At 37.7% G+C, this 15,983-nt stretch overlaps 1 protein-coding gene across 3 annotated transcripts; it reads left to right on the forward strand.

Annotated features, from left to right (window-relative positions):
* Positions 1–409: 409 nt before the first annotated feature.
* LOC131428535 (mitochondrial proton/calcium exchanger protein) lies at positions 410–14,422 on the forward strand. 3 transcript variants are annotated; one of them, XM_058592537.1, is made up of 6 exons: positions 411–777; positions 11,213–12,870; positions 12,930–13,175; positions 13,239–13,343; positions 13,426–13,686; positions 13,855–14,422. In XM_058592537.1, the coding sequence occupies exons 1-6, from the start codon at positions 717–719 to the stop codon at positions 14,041–14,043; spliced, it is 2,520 nt and encodes an 839-aa protein (XP_058448520.1). In that variant the 5' UTR covers positions 411–716; the 3' UTR covers positions 14,044–14,422. The 3 variants fall into 3 exon arrangements, with proteins under 3 accessions (XP_058448522.1, XP_058448520.1, XP_058448521.1); XM_058592538.1 differs by lacking the exon at positions 411–777 and adding an exon at positions 10,860–11,091; XM_058592539.1 differs by lacking the exon at positions 13,426–13,686 and having other exon boundaries at positions 410–777.
* The last annotated feature ends 1,561 nt before the right edge of the window (positions 14,423–15,983 follow it).

The following is a 15,983-nucleotide window of genomic DNA, read 5'->3' on the forward strand; positions in this document are numbered from 1 at the left end:
CTCGAAATACGCGTCTCACTAACAAAAAATACAACCTGTTGCTACAAATGGTTATTACAACTTTTAGACTCATCGCGAATGCGAATAGTAACTATAAAACGAGATTTTGCGTTAAACTCAAATTTAGAGTAGGAGTTACTCAATATCATTGATGATAACTACTCAATTTTTGACGTTTCCATGTATCATTTGAAAATGAGTAACTAGTACTCAAACTTTGAGTTACTTTTTCTAAGCGTGTACTCAATTTTTGACGTTTCCATGTATCATTTGAAAATGAGTAACTAGTACTCAAACTTTGAGTAACTTTTTTAAGCGTGTACACCAATGCTTCAATACGCTTTAACAGTGGGTTCACAGTTGACAAACTGGATAACAAATTTTCTTCAACTCATGTCATCATCATCATTATTGCTCATTTCGACTTTTCTGCTTTCAAACGTGATGTTGTAGTTCGCATTTGTTCTAGCTGGAAATGGAAAAAAAATCTTTCGATTGGAAGAATTTCGCGAAAAAATCGAATCCAAGGTCTAGCAAGTTATAATTTGTTACTAACAGAAAATTATTGTATCCAAAACGGCATTTTCGCGAAAAGTAAGCGGTAAAACTCAAGTCATCGGAAAAGTACCCAGGAAGTTTACTTGAAGTAAAGGATCTATGCTGATTTGTTTGAATGAATAAGGAAAAGTTCAATACGCTACAGCAATAAATTCAAAATGAGTGCATTTCTCAGAGCTCCGAAGCTAGTACTTGGACTGAACCGGTATTACCTGGATTGTGAGTACTGTTTATAATCGTTAGAGATATTCTTTGTCGCTATTTAAAAAAAGTGCTTTTACGTTTACGTAACGTAAAGAGTATAACAGAAATACTAATATGTTTCATGAAACTTTATAAGGTAGCTTCTATCCGTAAATCCTACCCGAATACGTAAGCAGTGATAGATTTTTCATACAATGCTGATGTAATCTGACTTAAAATTTGTGTACCAATGAGCTGTGAAAGTTAAGCTCGTGTTGCGCTGCTGTGTGTGTTTACAAATTTAATAATGACCTAGAGTGTTCTAACCTACGGGAATCGATGCCGTGTACGATGAAAGCAAAAACTAGTTTTGCATTAGAAGGTAGAGAAAAATCATACGATCAGGATGTTGCTACATGCTTGGTGTGTAGTAGTGTTTTATCTTACGCACCACTACGATGCTTGTTGATGTAACATTCGGCAGCATTGGTTTTCGTATATTAGTCCCATTCAATGTTATTCCTTATGTAAATGAGACAATTCTGTATAGAAAAGCATGTTAATCATATACCCAATATTTTTTTCAAATGTCGTTCTAACACTCAAAGTTCAACTTCGTCGACGTGTCAAAAAATGCCCTTTAAATCAACTGTAAATCCCAACACGTGAATCGGAATGATCGCCACTGATCCTAGTTGTATTTATTTTGGCACAGATGATTGCCAATACAGGATTACTCTAATTATAAAACCTGTGTCGCGCGTCCGCAAAAGTATCGGTATACCGGCGTGTGAAAAATAGGTCGTGTTATTTAGTGGCTGTATTTGTTGCGGAACAAAGTGTGAAGTGTGTCGTCAAGCAGCTGATTGAATGACCATACATGTGGTTGTGATGTATCGTTTTTCTTGTTTAGTATTCATTCATCATATATAACAAGTATGATCGTATCGCTTGATCAATTTCATTATCACGAATGTTTCATCGATAGCGTCTAAAATTATGATTGAGCTGGATTTGCACAAATGATAACGTATTCTAGTTTTTGTAATGCTCCGCATGTAGAATTTAATGTACGGTTTCACGACATCAGCATTGTACTGTCGTTTTTCGCATTACCATCTCATTTCCAGTTGAATCTCTATGCACATGGGACAAAATTGAGTATCAATTTTATAGCACTATTATGCAAGTAGCTTTTGTGTAGAGCTTTCAAAAGCATTCCGTTTCGATGGACTGCGATATCACATTGCACATTGAGGCAGGCATTAGATTTGGGATTAAATTAGATGCAAAATCTGTGATGTTCGATGATCATCTAATAGCGGGTTCGATCTAGAATTTATTTTCGTTTATGACGCAAAACCGATAAAAAGTTTATTTGGTATTTGTGAATGTATAAAGAAAGTATTATACAATGTTTATTTTATTGACGAGTGAATCTTAAAGTCTAGAACTTTTTTGTTGCCTATCACAACGTCTGGTCAATTTTGTTGTCTAGCATGTTTGGTATTTATCCGTCATCCGGGCACAAGAAAAATTTTACTAATACGGTTTACTCTAATGCGTGCGAGGCGATTACATTCCATTTTATCCTACTTGTCATTTTAAGACAAATTTATGTTCTTGTTTTCGATTCGATTTTGTGTATCGAGCGCAAAACTACTCCCGATATTTTAATAAAACAGCCTCCCAGTGTAATATACCATTCGACTCAGCTCGATGAGATGGGGAAATGTATATGTGTGTGCGAAAATATCCCCTGGTTTTTCGAAGATGACTGGACCAATGTTCACAAACTCAGATTCAAATCAAAGGTCTCGAGGTCCCATAGCTGCTATTGAATTTTATTAGAATCGAATTTCTGGTTCCATAGTAATGGGGTAAAATGGACAGGATTTTCTCAATGACCGCTTAATCGATTTTCGTAAGCTCAGATTTAAATACTCTTGATTTTTTTTGGATCCGATTTCCGGTTGTAGAGTAACGGAGTAAAATGTGGAAAATTTTATCCATTTACGACTTCCGGTTCTGGAATTACAAGCTGATAAGTAAAAAAATAGATTTCTAAAGCGTGTGCGCTATCGTTTCAAATAGTCATGAATTGTGCAGGTCTTGTTAGTTGGTGACAAGGTGACGTGTGTTTGAAATTTCAAACCGTCATTTTGAGCGACAATGCAAAAAGGCAGGTGGGTCATGTCAGAGACATAACAGGATTACGTGAATCCGCATATAACTGGAACACATCAAAATATTAATTGATCGATTGTGTGCATTGCGCAAGTTTGCCTCTTCTTCACAACTAGAATTCGAAATACGATGCACCTACACTAAATTACAGAATTTCCGAAAAATTCTACAGTGCATATCGAAAGTTGATGGCTGTTGTTATTATCCTATATGAAGTGTTAGTTGGAAAGATTGCTAACTGGACCCCAATAATCGAAAGAGAAAGTAAGCAAAGAGAAGAGAATCTTTTATACTTGGGACCTTTTCCAATGTTCATCTTCAATTATGGTGGTTTTGAAAAGAACTGTTTATGAAGACGCTCGTTTTAGATAACATTCAGAGCCCTTAGAAAGTCTGATTTTGTTGAATGTTCTCCATCGTTGTTCACTTTTCGTTGTACTTTGCTCCAATGCAAACGACCAGCAGCTGGATGACACGATCATGTTTGGAAACGAAACTTGTACTGCAAACGTCCCGCAGCAGAACTCCTTTCTGTGCGGATTGATCCGTATTAATCTCAAATTCCTACCCAGTAGGTAACGCAGAAATGAAATGTCGCTTACTACATCAAAACCGTTTGCTCCGTTACGAGAAAGGCGTCATTAGATTTCTTCCTTGATACTCGTTGATATCAAACAAAACTTAAATTTTGAAATATTTGTGATTATGTCATACAACTGAAAGTGTTATCATAAATTGATGATCGTATTTTAGATGGGATGTAGCAACGTTTCGTCTTCGATTCATCAGTGCATTTCTAGTTTATGCTGAATTCCTAATACCACTTAGCAGTCCAATATAAACTGTCAATCAGACGTAAAGTAAATGCTATTTACTTGTCAAATTTCGCACCAAAGTGCTATGTCGCTACTGACGTGTCGAACGAGAACAAATGCTTTTCTGGTGGTGGTTGGACCAATTTTCACAAACTGGGTCTAAAATGAAAGGTTTAAGGTGCCAAAAGCTACTGTTCAATTTTATTAGAATCGATTTGCCGGTTCCGGAATCATAGGGTAAAGTTTAAGTTTCAAAACCGTCTTTTAGAGTAAATTTTAGAGCAAAATTTCGCAGAAAATCTGCTGAACTTGGTTAAATTTCATTGGTTAGTTTAGTTGCTGGCCAAACACGCTTTCTTACTTTTATTCAAGATTCAATGCAAAGTGTTTTGAAGAATCCCACAGTAATATAAGAACTCGGCTTTTCTATAATTTATTAACATAAGCATAGGGAAGACCGTGGCTAAGCCGGACACTTGATTAAATTTGTAGTAAATCTAGTTTTAATTGGTGATAAGAAGTAAAATTGAAATATATAGATATCCATATCTAGGTATTTGTGTTCGATTGTGCCATGTCATTGTAATGCACAGGAATCAAATATACCCGAGAAAATAGAAAATTTCAGTAAAAATACACCCTTGACACGAACACGATTGAAGCCAAACTGAATTGTCATCCAGCTAACTGCCGCCTATTTGTCACGTGACAGCGCGTTTACAAAGTCAATCCATGGATCGAAATAATTGCTGGTTTAGAAGATATTTTTTCAGCCGTCCGATTTAACCCATGTACGGACTAGCCCCGGTCTCTCCTACAATAAAATAACTCAATGATGTGGTGAATTATGTTACGTAATAGAAAACAAGCACTAAATAATTTTATGTTTAACTGATCGGGAATAGTTTTACGGGTCGCTTGAGAAGTAAAGACATCCTCCTTATCGGACTGTCGAAAAATTAGGACATTGATGTACATTTATTAGAAAAATACTTGAAATTCATGAAAATTCCATTTTTTTTCAATTATAGAGGTTTTAACCTGAAGGTCATTCACCTCTTCGGGCCAGAAAAGCTTTCTGACCCTATGTGCGGGGTTGGGGATCGAACCCAGGTGGGCTGCGTGACAGGCATCGGTTTACCCATCACGCTATACCCGTCCCCCCAAAATTCCACTTAATTCACCTAATGAGTGCAAAAACTACGGATTTTTTTTTGTGAAAATACATTTATTTGAAATGCTCATCTAATAACAATAGTAAGAAATATCGTTGCCGACATATTCTGTACAAATTTCATATGAATGGAATAATATTTTCCGCAAGGATAGCTCTTATCGTATCAAAGAACGCTCCATGGCAATTCTTCATACGATTGAATCAGTGCCACCAAAGAGAGACGGATATCATCGCAACAACAAAAACCCGGAATGTCGTTTGGCATAGATACGACACCAGTGCGAGAGCGAATTTCTCTCGATGACATTTCTGAAAATCAAAGGTTAGCACGCTGCTGTGGGGATCCTCTCTGAAGCAACAAACGGTCGCTTATTCACGTTGCGTGATCCGATTCTATACAGGCAGTTGATAATGGCGATAGAATCATTTTACTATTGCCGCTTATTCTAACTATGTGCATATAACCTGTCATATAATGTCTGTGAATGCTCCACACAAGGGTTTTGAAATATTGCAACCTAGTATGAGAATCATCAAGTTGAATCATCGATTCGATTTTCTTCGAGACTGTAAATTTTTTAAGGGCGTGAAATACTCAGAGTATGAAGTGGAGCGAAGAAATGTAGCAAAATTCTCTCACGGTTCATGCATTGAGAGACTCGAGTTCTTGTAGCAACTTCTACCGGATTGAAAATGTTGTATACAATATAGATAGCAATATAGCAGCTTCTGTCAAATTTTCGGCAATCACCAACACTGATTTTCCGTATAGATTTCAATTGAATCACAGTTGATCGAATTAAGCCCTTTTCATATACATTCGTGCTGAGCTCATTTCCACTATGAAAAGAAAAGAATTGTTTAACGCCTGTACTGCCTACTCGCATATCAGTCCCATATCGATTTTCGCCAATTTTGAGTTAGCTAGAGGAATGAAATCTATCCTCATAGTATCAGAAATTGCAATAAAAGTTGAGGATTTGTTCAGTAAAATGTGAAAAAAATATCAACTCATGTCTGTACCATATGCAAAGTACCCGCATGTCAGTCCCATTCAGTGTAAATTTCAATAATTTCATTTGTTGCAATATTGAAATTGCAAAGGTGTATTACCGATATTTCATGTAACAATATCATGATTTTGCATTAGGTAGCACAATAAATCAAATACTTCGGATATGAAACTTTGATCGTCGTTTTTTCGACATGCCGATTTCCCAATGGGACTGTTATGCAAGTATGGGCAGTGTAGCTCGGTTCAATTGGAGAACACACTACAAGCAAACACATCTAGGCTAAGTGAAAAATTGAAGTCCTATTCACATATGAATCGGTAGTGACAATTTTTATCAGTGTAGGGTTCCATTCGAGATAAGTAATAAGTAAGGTTTGTTGCTCAATGTACACACTTCTGTATTTTAGAATGATATTAGTGAAACTGCAATTACTGTAATAGCTCTTCAAAATTACTTTTACTTGTACTTTTGCCAACAATGATATAATTTCTAGACTATGTACTACGACTAGGAGATCGCACGATTTGAGCACGAAACCCGCAAAACCGTGCAACGAAACCCGAAAGAAGTCGAGAAACAGTCGAAAATGTATCCACAAAAACAAACAAGAATGAGAAAGAGGGCAAACCCTCCTAAAACTATTGTGGCCCAACAATAATGTGTAAAACAGGGCCACTTTGACAAAGGGGCACGTGCCCTCGGGCCCAAAGTCTTAGGGGCCCTAGATGTCACCAATCGACACAAGTTCATTCAGTTAGTTAGGGGCACACGAATAAGTCTTGCCCCGGGCCCGTTAACACGTTAAAGCGGCGCTAGTGTAACGAAACTTTCGTTACGGAATCCTTTTCTCGTACAACATACCAAGTACTACTCTACATTTCTGTTTTAGCTTTGGTTTAGTTTTTTATTTGACATTACATTTGATAGATTGTATCGGCTTCGGTGCAAACGTCCTTCAATGGACATTTTGCTGTCAAGATGGACGGATATGTTTCCGAAGAATTTGTTGAAACATCCGGAATTTCACAGGGCCATCTAGGTCATCTAGGCCCTCAGATTTTCTTACTGTACTTCAGCGATGTAAATTTTTCACTAGATGGACCGCGGTTATCTTTCGCACATGACCTCAAAATCTATCATACTATCCGCAGCTCAGATGATGCGGGCTTCCTTCAACGGCAGTTGGCAATCTTTGCAGATTGGTACAAAATCAATCACATAATACTGAATCCCGAAAAATGCTTAACCATTACGTTTACAAGGAAAAAAAGTGCCGTTCAGATTCGAATAATGTCTTGAAGAATTCATGATTAGCAAATCGACATGAGTCATAGATCTTGGCGTCCGTTTCGGTGAACAGTTTAATTTAAACAGTACATTAACTACATTGTGCTTTATTCTCGATGCTTGAGATTCGTGACGAGGATGGCTAAGCATTTTACTTATATGCATTGCTTATAGCCCTTATACTATTGACTCGTTCGTTCTGTTTTAAAATATTGTTCAGTAGTTTGGAACCCTCATTACCTCAATGAAACTCAGAGAATAGAATCGATACAGATTCTATTTGTTCTTCGTTGTTTGCCTTGGGAGAATCCTCTTCAATTACCGAGCTGTGAAATCGTGGGTTGTTGATTGGTCTTAAACAACCTACAAGTGCGAAGGAAAATGTCGCATATTTCAATGATAGCAGATGTATTGAACGATAGGATTGATCCCGCTTTGCTCCTTGAAGTTAATATTAATGTTCATCCTCGTGCTCTACGTAACAACGGTTTTCTTCGACTACCTCTACGCCGAAATTAACCTCTCTATGGAATTAACGGTTCCGTTATCGGCTTACAAAGATCGTTCTATTGAGTATCATCTAGTTTCGACTTCAACCTTCTACGTAGCACAATTCAAGCCATCGCACAGTGGGGAAAAATGGACCAAAAACGCTCCGATTTTTTTGGAGGCATGATACAGCTGACCACAAAGCACTTTTTTGGTGTAAAATGGTCAGTAAAATCAATTCCATGTATTTAGAAGGACCGCACGAAACGCTATCATGTTCATTTTACCCCAAGTTCCCTTTTTATACTGCATTGTATTCAAGCTTAACTATATAACATGAAACCGAAGAACTTGCAAAAGAGCGAATAGAGTGTTTCCGATGTAAAAAAGTCTAACAAATCGATTGCATGTAGTTTAGCAGAAAACTCGTTGCACCGTTTTACCCCATTTCTTTTCTAGTTATAATATTCAGTTGAAATATGATCTACAATCCAAAAGCAGATCCAATGCGATCTATCAATATTGGTTCATAATACGTGCAAAACATCTGTGATCCAATTAAACACAATGAGAATGACATTACTATCCTGTTTAACCCGTTTCACCCCAATTTATATCAAAAGTCGTATTTCTGGTTAAACTTTCTCTCGCATATCGAAAGCAGGCTGATTGCGGTCGATGAAAATCGATTGATATTACGAAGAAAGACCTTAAAATAGGATTACAAACGAATTCAATAACCGCACGAATCTTGTTATACCGTTTTACCCCAATTTATTTCATAGGTCGTATTTCTGGTTAAACTTTTTTTCGCATACCGAAAGCAGACTGATTGCGGTTGATGAAAATCGATTAATATTACGAAGAAAGACCTGAAAATAGGACTACAAATAAATTCTATGACCGCACGAATCTTGTTATACCGTTTTACCCCAATTTATTTCATAGGTCGTATTTCTGGTTAAACTTTTTTTCGCATACCGAAAGCAGACTGATTGCGGTTGATGAAAATCGATTAATATTACGAAGAAAGACCTGAAAATAGGACTACAAATAAATTCTATGACCGCACGAATCTTGTTATACCGTTTTACCCCAATTTATTTCATAAACCGTATTTCTGGTCAAACTTTCTTTCGCATACCGGAAGCAGGCTGATTGCGGTTGATGAAAATCGATTAATATTACGAAGAAAGACCTGAAAATAGGATTACAAATGAATTCAATGACCGCACGAATCTTGCTATACCGTTTTACCCCAATTTATTTCATAAGCCGTATTTCTGGTCAAACTTTCTTTCGCATACCGGAAGCAGGCTGATTGCGGTTGATGAAAATCGATTAATATTACAAGGAAAGATCTGAAAATAAGATTACAAATGAATTCAATGACCGCACGAAGCTTGTTATACCGTTTTACCCCAATTTATCCTTTAACTGAGTCTTTAGATTTTGCTCCACATTGAATTCATTTGTAATCCAATTTTCAGGTCTTTCTTCATCACTGAATTCATTTGTAATCCTATTTTCGGGTCTTTCTTCGTAATAACAATCGATTTTCATTAACCGCAATCAGCCTGCTTTCGGTATGCGAAAGAAAGTTGAACCAGAAATACGACTTATGAAATAAATTGGGGTAAAATGGTATAACAAGATTCGTGCGGTCATTGAATTCATTTGTAATCCTAATTTCAGGTCTTTCTTCGTAATATCAATCGATCTTCATCAACGGCAATCAGCCTGCTTTTGGTATGCAAAAGAAAGTTTAACCAGAAATACGACTTATGAATTAAATTGGGGTAAAACGGGTTGAACAGGCTAGTACTGTCATTCTCATTGTGTTTAATTGGATCATAGATGTTTTGCACGTAATATGAACCAGTATTGGTAGGTCATATTGGATCTGCTTTGGGATTGTAAATTTGAATTCAACATAAAATTATATTTGTCGGAAAATTGGGGTAAAACGATGTAGCACGAAGCGTGCGATCATGAACACTATCTGTAAATTATTATTTGAGGTTATATTCGAAACATAGAACTGTCTTGTTTAACCAAAATTGGTCCAAACACCGATCAGTAGAACTTTTTTTTTCTGTAAATTCGCGGAAGAAGATGACTGGGGGTAAAACAGGATACAGTTGTTTGCGGTCAATCTTATTAAAAATAATCCATTTATCTAACTTATGAGCATGTCAGGAATACCTTCCGATTGGTGGAATTGAATTTTTTCCTGAGTTTCACAGTTAGTTTTCAAAGTAAAGTCAGAAAAAGGAAGAATTGGAGCAAAACGGGCATGATAGTGAATTTTGCGGATCTTCTAACTATCATAAATCGATTCTACAGAAATATTTGCATAAGAAATACTAATTTTGAAAATATTTGCTCATGTTTTTATAAAATTATTGAGCAAAGTCGCGTTTTTGATCGTTTTTTCCCTACTGTGCATCGTTTTACTAAGGAATAGAAATTATCATTAGAACTACAATGGGTTTGTTGATTTTGCAATAGATAAATAAATAAATAAATTGATGATACAATGAAAGCCTTCATTTTTGTTTATTTGTTTTGATTATAGAGGTTTCAACCTTATGGTCAGAAAAACTTTCTTACCCTTGAGTTGGGAATCGACAAACTCAAGCCGGCTGCATGAGAAGCATCGACTTACCATCACGCTATTTTCGTACGCTTGTTGAGTTTTAATTTTTTGGGGGAAAAAGTGAACAATATTCTTCTTTGTCATGTTGCATTTAAGAAGCCTAATCATACCTAAATCCCAAGGAAATCAAATCAAATCTAGTGAATATACCAAATAATTAAGATTTTAATTGAACCCATATCAAATTAAGATTTCAACTTAAACCTATACCAACAACACATGCTACAGTGTCTTATTGCATTTTTTAGTGTTGTGTTGTGAGAAACGGCGGCCTGTATATTTTTCCGTGCCGGCAATAAAGCTTCGAATAATACCAATAATAATAATAATAATAATAGAACATGATTCAACGATGTTGCACTGTATTTGTGATATTTTCACTCGAGTAAGTGCTGCCCTTTGGATCACTGTTGACATTCTCACCTCTCACGTTTTCAAGTCTCTTTCAACGAACATCAGATACTGCACTTGACGGTGTCTACAACAGCTGCTCAGTGGCATTGCCGTAGTCCACCTGTCTGTGCGCAAACTATCGGTCCTCTTTAATATTTTTTTTTGCAACTATACCGACGTCGTAGGAAATTTCCGCTTCTTCCTGAAATAAGCGATAACCAAAAGCTATCGTTTTAAAGTGACAATAGAGCGTGATAACTATTTTTTTGTTTTTCAATATGAAGGCATTGATTGTGTTGGGACATTTTGCCAGCCCAGGAAGTCGTGGTAATTAGATGATAATATGTGTTGGTCTCTTTATCTTACAGCGAATGACAATATTTATGTGAAATCACATTCATTAAATTAAAAAAAAATACTCAGCAATATTTCTTTTCTTTATTTTTAGTGGGAGTTCGGAACCGAGTTGTAAGCTACCGAGCCAAACGGTTAGGTCTATATCAGCAATGCTACAGTACTTTTTCCACTGGTGGCAGAAACGTGGCTGTGTTGGCAGTTTCTCCTTCACTGATTGATGCGCTAGGATATAGCTTTAGTAATAATGGTGCTATTAGATGTATATCGACAAGTGTGGTGCACTTTGATCAACCGTCATCCAAGGTGGAGGTGACAGTGCAAACGATCAAAAAATCGAAAAAAGAGCACGAACAGCAACAGCAAAGCGTCGAAGCTACTGCTGCCACAGTGTCTACGGCAACCAGTGCGAGTACAGCAGAGGCAGCTGTTCCACCCACACAAGTTGTCGTAACAGAACCGGTGAAAAAAACACTCCAGCAACGGATATGGGCCGAATTAGTGCATTACTATCATGGTTTTCGGTTACTATTTATTGATATCAATGTAAGTCGGAAGCTTATATGGCGGGTACTTAATGGGAAAACATTGACACGCCGCGAACACCGACTGCTCGTACGAACCACCTCGGATATGTTCCGTCTGTTACCATTCTCAGTGTTCATCATAGTGCCCTTTATGGAATTGCTTCTCCCGCTAGCGATAAAATTGTTCCCGGGAATGCTACCATCAACGTTCCAAACTGCAACGGAACGGGAGGACAAAATAAAACAAAACCTTAAGGTGAAACTAGAAATGGCCAAATTCTTGCAGAAGACTTTGGATGACATGACTGTGCAAAATAAAGATCACCGCTCACAAGCAGCAAAGGATTTTAGTGAATTCTTCGCCAAGTTGCGTACCACGGACGACTTTACTGTGACTAATGAGGATATCATCAAGTACTCTAAATTGTTTGAGGATGAAATAACGTTGGATTCGCTGTCGCGGCTACAGCTGCAAGCACTTTGTCGGGTGCTAGAGATGTCTCCGATTGGAACTTCTAATCTGTTGCGTTTTCAACTAAGGCTGAAGTTGCGTAGCTTAGCTGCAGATGATCGCACTATACAGAAAGAAGGCATCGAATCATTAAATCTATCTGAGCTGCAGGCAGCTTGTCGTGCACGTGGCATGCGTGCTTATGGTGCTACCGAGGAACGTCTACAAGCACAACTTCGAGAGTGGATTAACCTTAGTTTAAACGAAAAAGTACCTCCATCACTGCTACTACTTTCGCGAGCTCTGATGTTACCAGAAAATGTCACTACGAGTGATAAACTGAAGGCTACTATCTCTGCCCTTCCCGATTCGGTTGCTACCGTTACAAAGGCCGCTATCGGTGAACGGGAAGGAAAGATTGATAACAAAACCAAAATCGAAGTCATCAAGGAAGAACAACGTAGAATCAAGGAAGAGCTTGAAGAAGAAAAAGAAAAACAGAAAGAGATCGCCGAAATTTTGGTCGACAAAGCTCCAATTGTCACCGAAGAGAAGGTTATCCATTTGAAAGAGCCTGTGGTGCTTAAACCAGTAGCAGAACAGCCTGTGGTTTCGGCTGCGGAGGAAATATCCAGCAAAGACTTGGAAGCACTTGGCGATGCGCTGGGTACTTTGAGTAAGGATAAAAAGACATTGCTTGTAGAGAAAGAAGAGATTAAGGACTTGAAGGAGGAAATTGCTGATTACCAAGAAGACGTCCAGGAACTTCAAGAGGTGAACTATAATCGCATCCTAGATATTGTAAAACTCAATGTTATTTTACTATGAAATAGGTCATAACCGCGGCTCCTGGAGAGATGAAGGTAAAAGAATCGCGCGCTGCCAAAATGCTGTACAAACAAGTTAATTCAATGATCAGTAAAATGGACACAGTGCTTGCTGATCTAGAGAAGAAGGAACAGGAACTGCAGCAACAAGTCAGCGCTGTCAAAGAAAGTACTACCGATAATGATGGACCAGCAAGCATTGTTAGCGAGGAATTGGTGCGAATCGATGAACTGATGTCCGTTATAAGAAAAGTAAGGTTTAAAATGAAAAAAATCTATTAAAAAAAATAAATAATTCAAATATTTTTCTTTCAGATTCAGCAGATTCCTGATGATTCCCGGTTAGACCAAATTTCTAAAATCCTTGGCAAAATAGACGACGATCACGATGGGCACATCAAAGTGGAAGACGTTTTGAAGGTACTGACTCGACGACTCAGAAAATTCATTTCATTGTGCATTTGTGCTAACGGCATGACCTGTGTTTATCCATATTTTGTAGGTGATCGAAACTATCGGCAAGGAAAATGTTCATTTGAATGCCAAACAAGTTGATGAGCTAATTGATTTGTTAGACAAGGAAGAGGTTCTGGAGGCTGAGGATAAGATCGAAAAAGCCCTCAGTAAGAGCCTGGAAGCCAAAGAGAAACAAAAGGAGCAGGAGAGAAGAGAGAAAGAGAAGTTGATGGAACTACAGGATAAAGCAACTGATTTGAGTCTTTCCCCTGCCGATGGTCAAACAAGTAAAGGAAACGATACGAAGGTCGGTTCATAAAGTCAGTACATTTATTAAAGTGAGGTTACAGACTAAAAATACATTCCATCAACTGCATCGTTACCATTTATTTACAATGCTAACCGAAAGCTTTCCTCAGCTGCTATGATAATCTGACGCTTCTAAAATTGAAAATGTTACCGTTCTCTCCACCAGCTTGATGAACCAATTCTTGATATTCAACAAAACGCTGTCGATAGGAAAAAACAACAAAAGTTGTCTGACGCTAGTATAACCAGCGATATCAACTCGTCGTCGGCATCGGGGAATAACACAGCAAAAATTCCATCAACAATCGTTCCTCCACCAGCGTCGTCCAGTTCAACACAAGATAAACGAATTTGACGCAGTCAAAAACAAACTACTGTTGATTCCAAATAGCCAATCTGCGAAAACCTAGTACCAGGTGAATAATGGAGTAGTCCGATGAAAGGACATTGAGCAACGACATCAGGCCGTATTCCTAGTGGATCAGAATAGTTGAATACACAGCAATGCTGATAGTACTTTGCGCTGAAATTCAGTGTCTGAACAAGTGATTATGAAAATATTTGTGAACAATAATGTAACTGTAAATTATGCGTTGTAAAAAAGATTTATTTAAAACCCGATCCTCTAACATATTTTTTTTATTGTTTCCACACAGAATAACGCAATCCTCCAATGTTGTTAAACATTGACAATACCTTTTCTGCTGTTCAGAAATAAAATTTTTAATAATGTATTTCGTGATTTTGTTTGTCTTATCTTTATGTAATGTTTGGTACGTGGGTTCAAATTATTACTAAAATATCATCCCGTGAAAATTTTCACACCTTGACGAAACCTTCAAAAGGAATAACTTTCTTTCATTTTCTGCCATGCACGCACTAGTGCATATTAAATCAGATAGGACTGCTGTTGAAATTATGCATCTCAATTTAAACTGTAAAGGAAACTCTGTTTAATATGTTGCGGAAGCAAATGTGCCTTTTCCAAGTGATATCCCTTCAACCCTTAAGATCATTCGTCTCTACGGGTCAGAAAAACTTTCTGATCCTATGAGCGAGGTTGGAAATCGAACCCCCATTGGGGTGGGCTGCATGAAAGGCATCGATTAACCCACCATGCTAAACCCATTCCCACATTGATGTTTATTTATTTACAATCAACAGACACAATTTGGTCCTAATGATAATTCCTAATAATATTCAGAAAATTTGTACGTATTCTACTTCGTAACACATTAAAATCATACCCAGATGAAACACGGTTGAACGATCTCTGTAAACCAATAATAGAACCGTTTGCGTCATAGTTGGTACGTCGTATAGGAAGTCGAAGAAAAGCACTGTTGCGGAGAGCTCTGGTTCGCACATTAATTTCGTTGAGCAAAACGGGACAGTCGAGACCCATTAATAACCCGCGACTTTCATAACTAGATAGTTGATGAGGATCGGTCCCCGGCAATCGGCGAAGAGCGAAGCGATCAAATCTGCGCTGTATTCCCTCAATTCTATAAGCACCGTTCAGGTAGCATGGGTTCCAAACTGCCGAGCAATATTCGAGAGTTGAACGAACAAGCGAGCAGTAAAGCGATTTTAGACAGTGTATGTCTGTACAGTGCTTAGTTATTCTCATTAAGAATCCTAAGCTACGGGAAGCTTTAGCTACAATGTAACTGATGTGATGCTTGAATGTAAGTTGTTCATCGAGATGGACGCCAAGATCCTTAACGCTAGTCGATCTTCCAATCAAGGATCCATCCAGAAAGTATTCGACATGCAATGGCATTTTTCTCCTTGTGAACGTAATGTCCAAGCACTTGTCTGCATTTACAATCATACGGTTAACTTTACACCAATCTGCGAAGATTAACAATTGCCGCTGGAGAAAGGCTGCGTCTTTTAAGTTGCGGATGATGTGATAGATCTTGACATCATCAGCAAACGATAAGCGAGGACCTTTCAAGGCAAAATTGATATCATTGAAGTACACTAGATGACTTCCCTGTGGTATTCCGGATGATGCGAGGAGCTCCCCGGAAGTATGATCGTCAATTTTAACTGCTAAACGACGATTCCTAAGATACGACTGCAACCAACGAAGAATTTTCAAACTGCTTCAATCTGCTGTACGGAGTAAGACGAGTTTGTTTGAGATCAACGACAACGACCGGTGCTTTTTGTTCGTTAGGTTTACTCATTTCGATGGTCTTATTGTTAACGAGACTTTGTTCTTAGTTTCGGTCGGAAACGTTATATTTTATTAAGTATTTTCGGCGAAATAAAAACGAAACGGACATA

Source organism: Malaya genurostris, chromosome 2 (genome assembly GCF_030247185.1).
Source record: "Malaya genurostris strain Urasoe2022 chromosome 2, Malgen_1.1, whole genome shotgun sequence".
NCBI classification, from domain to species: Eukaryota; Metazoa; Arthropoda; class Insecta; order Diptera; family Culicidae; genus Malaya; species Malaya genurostris.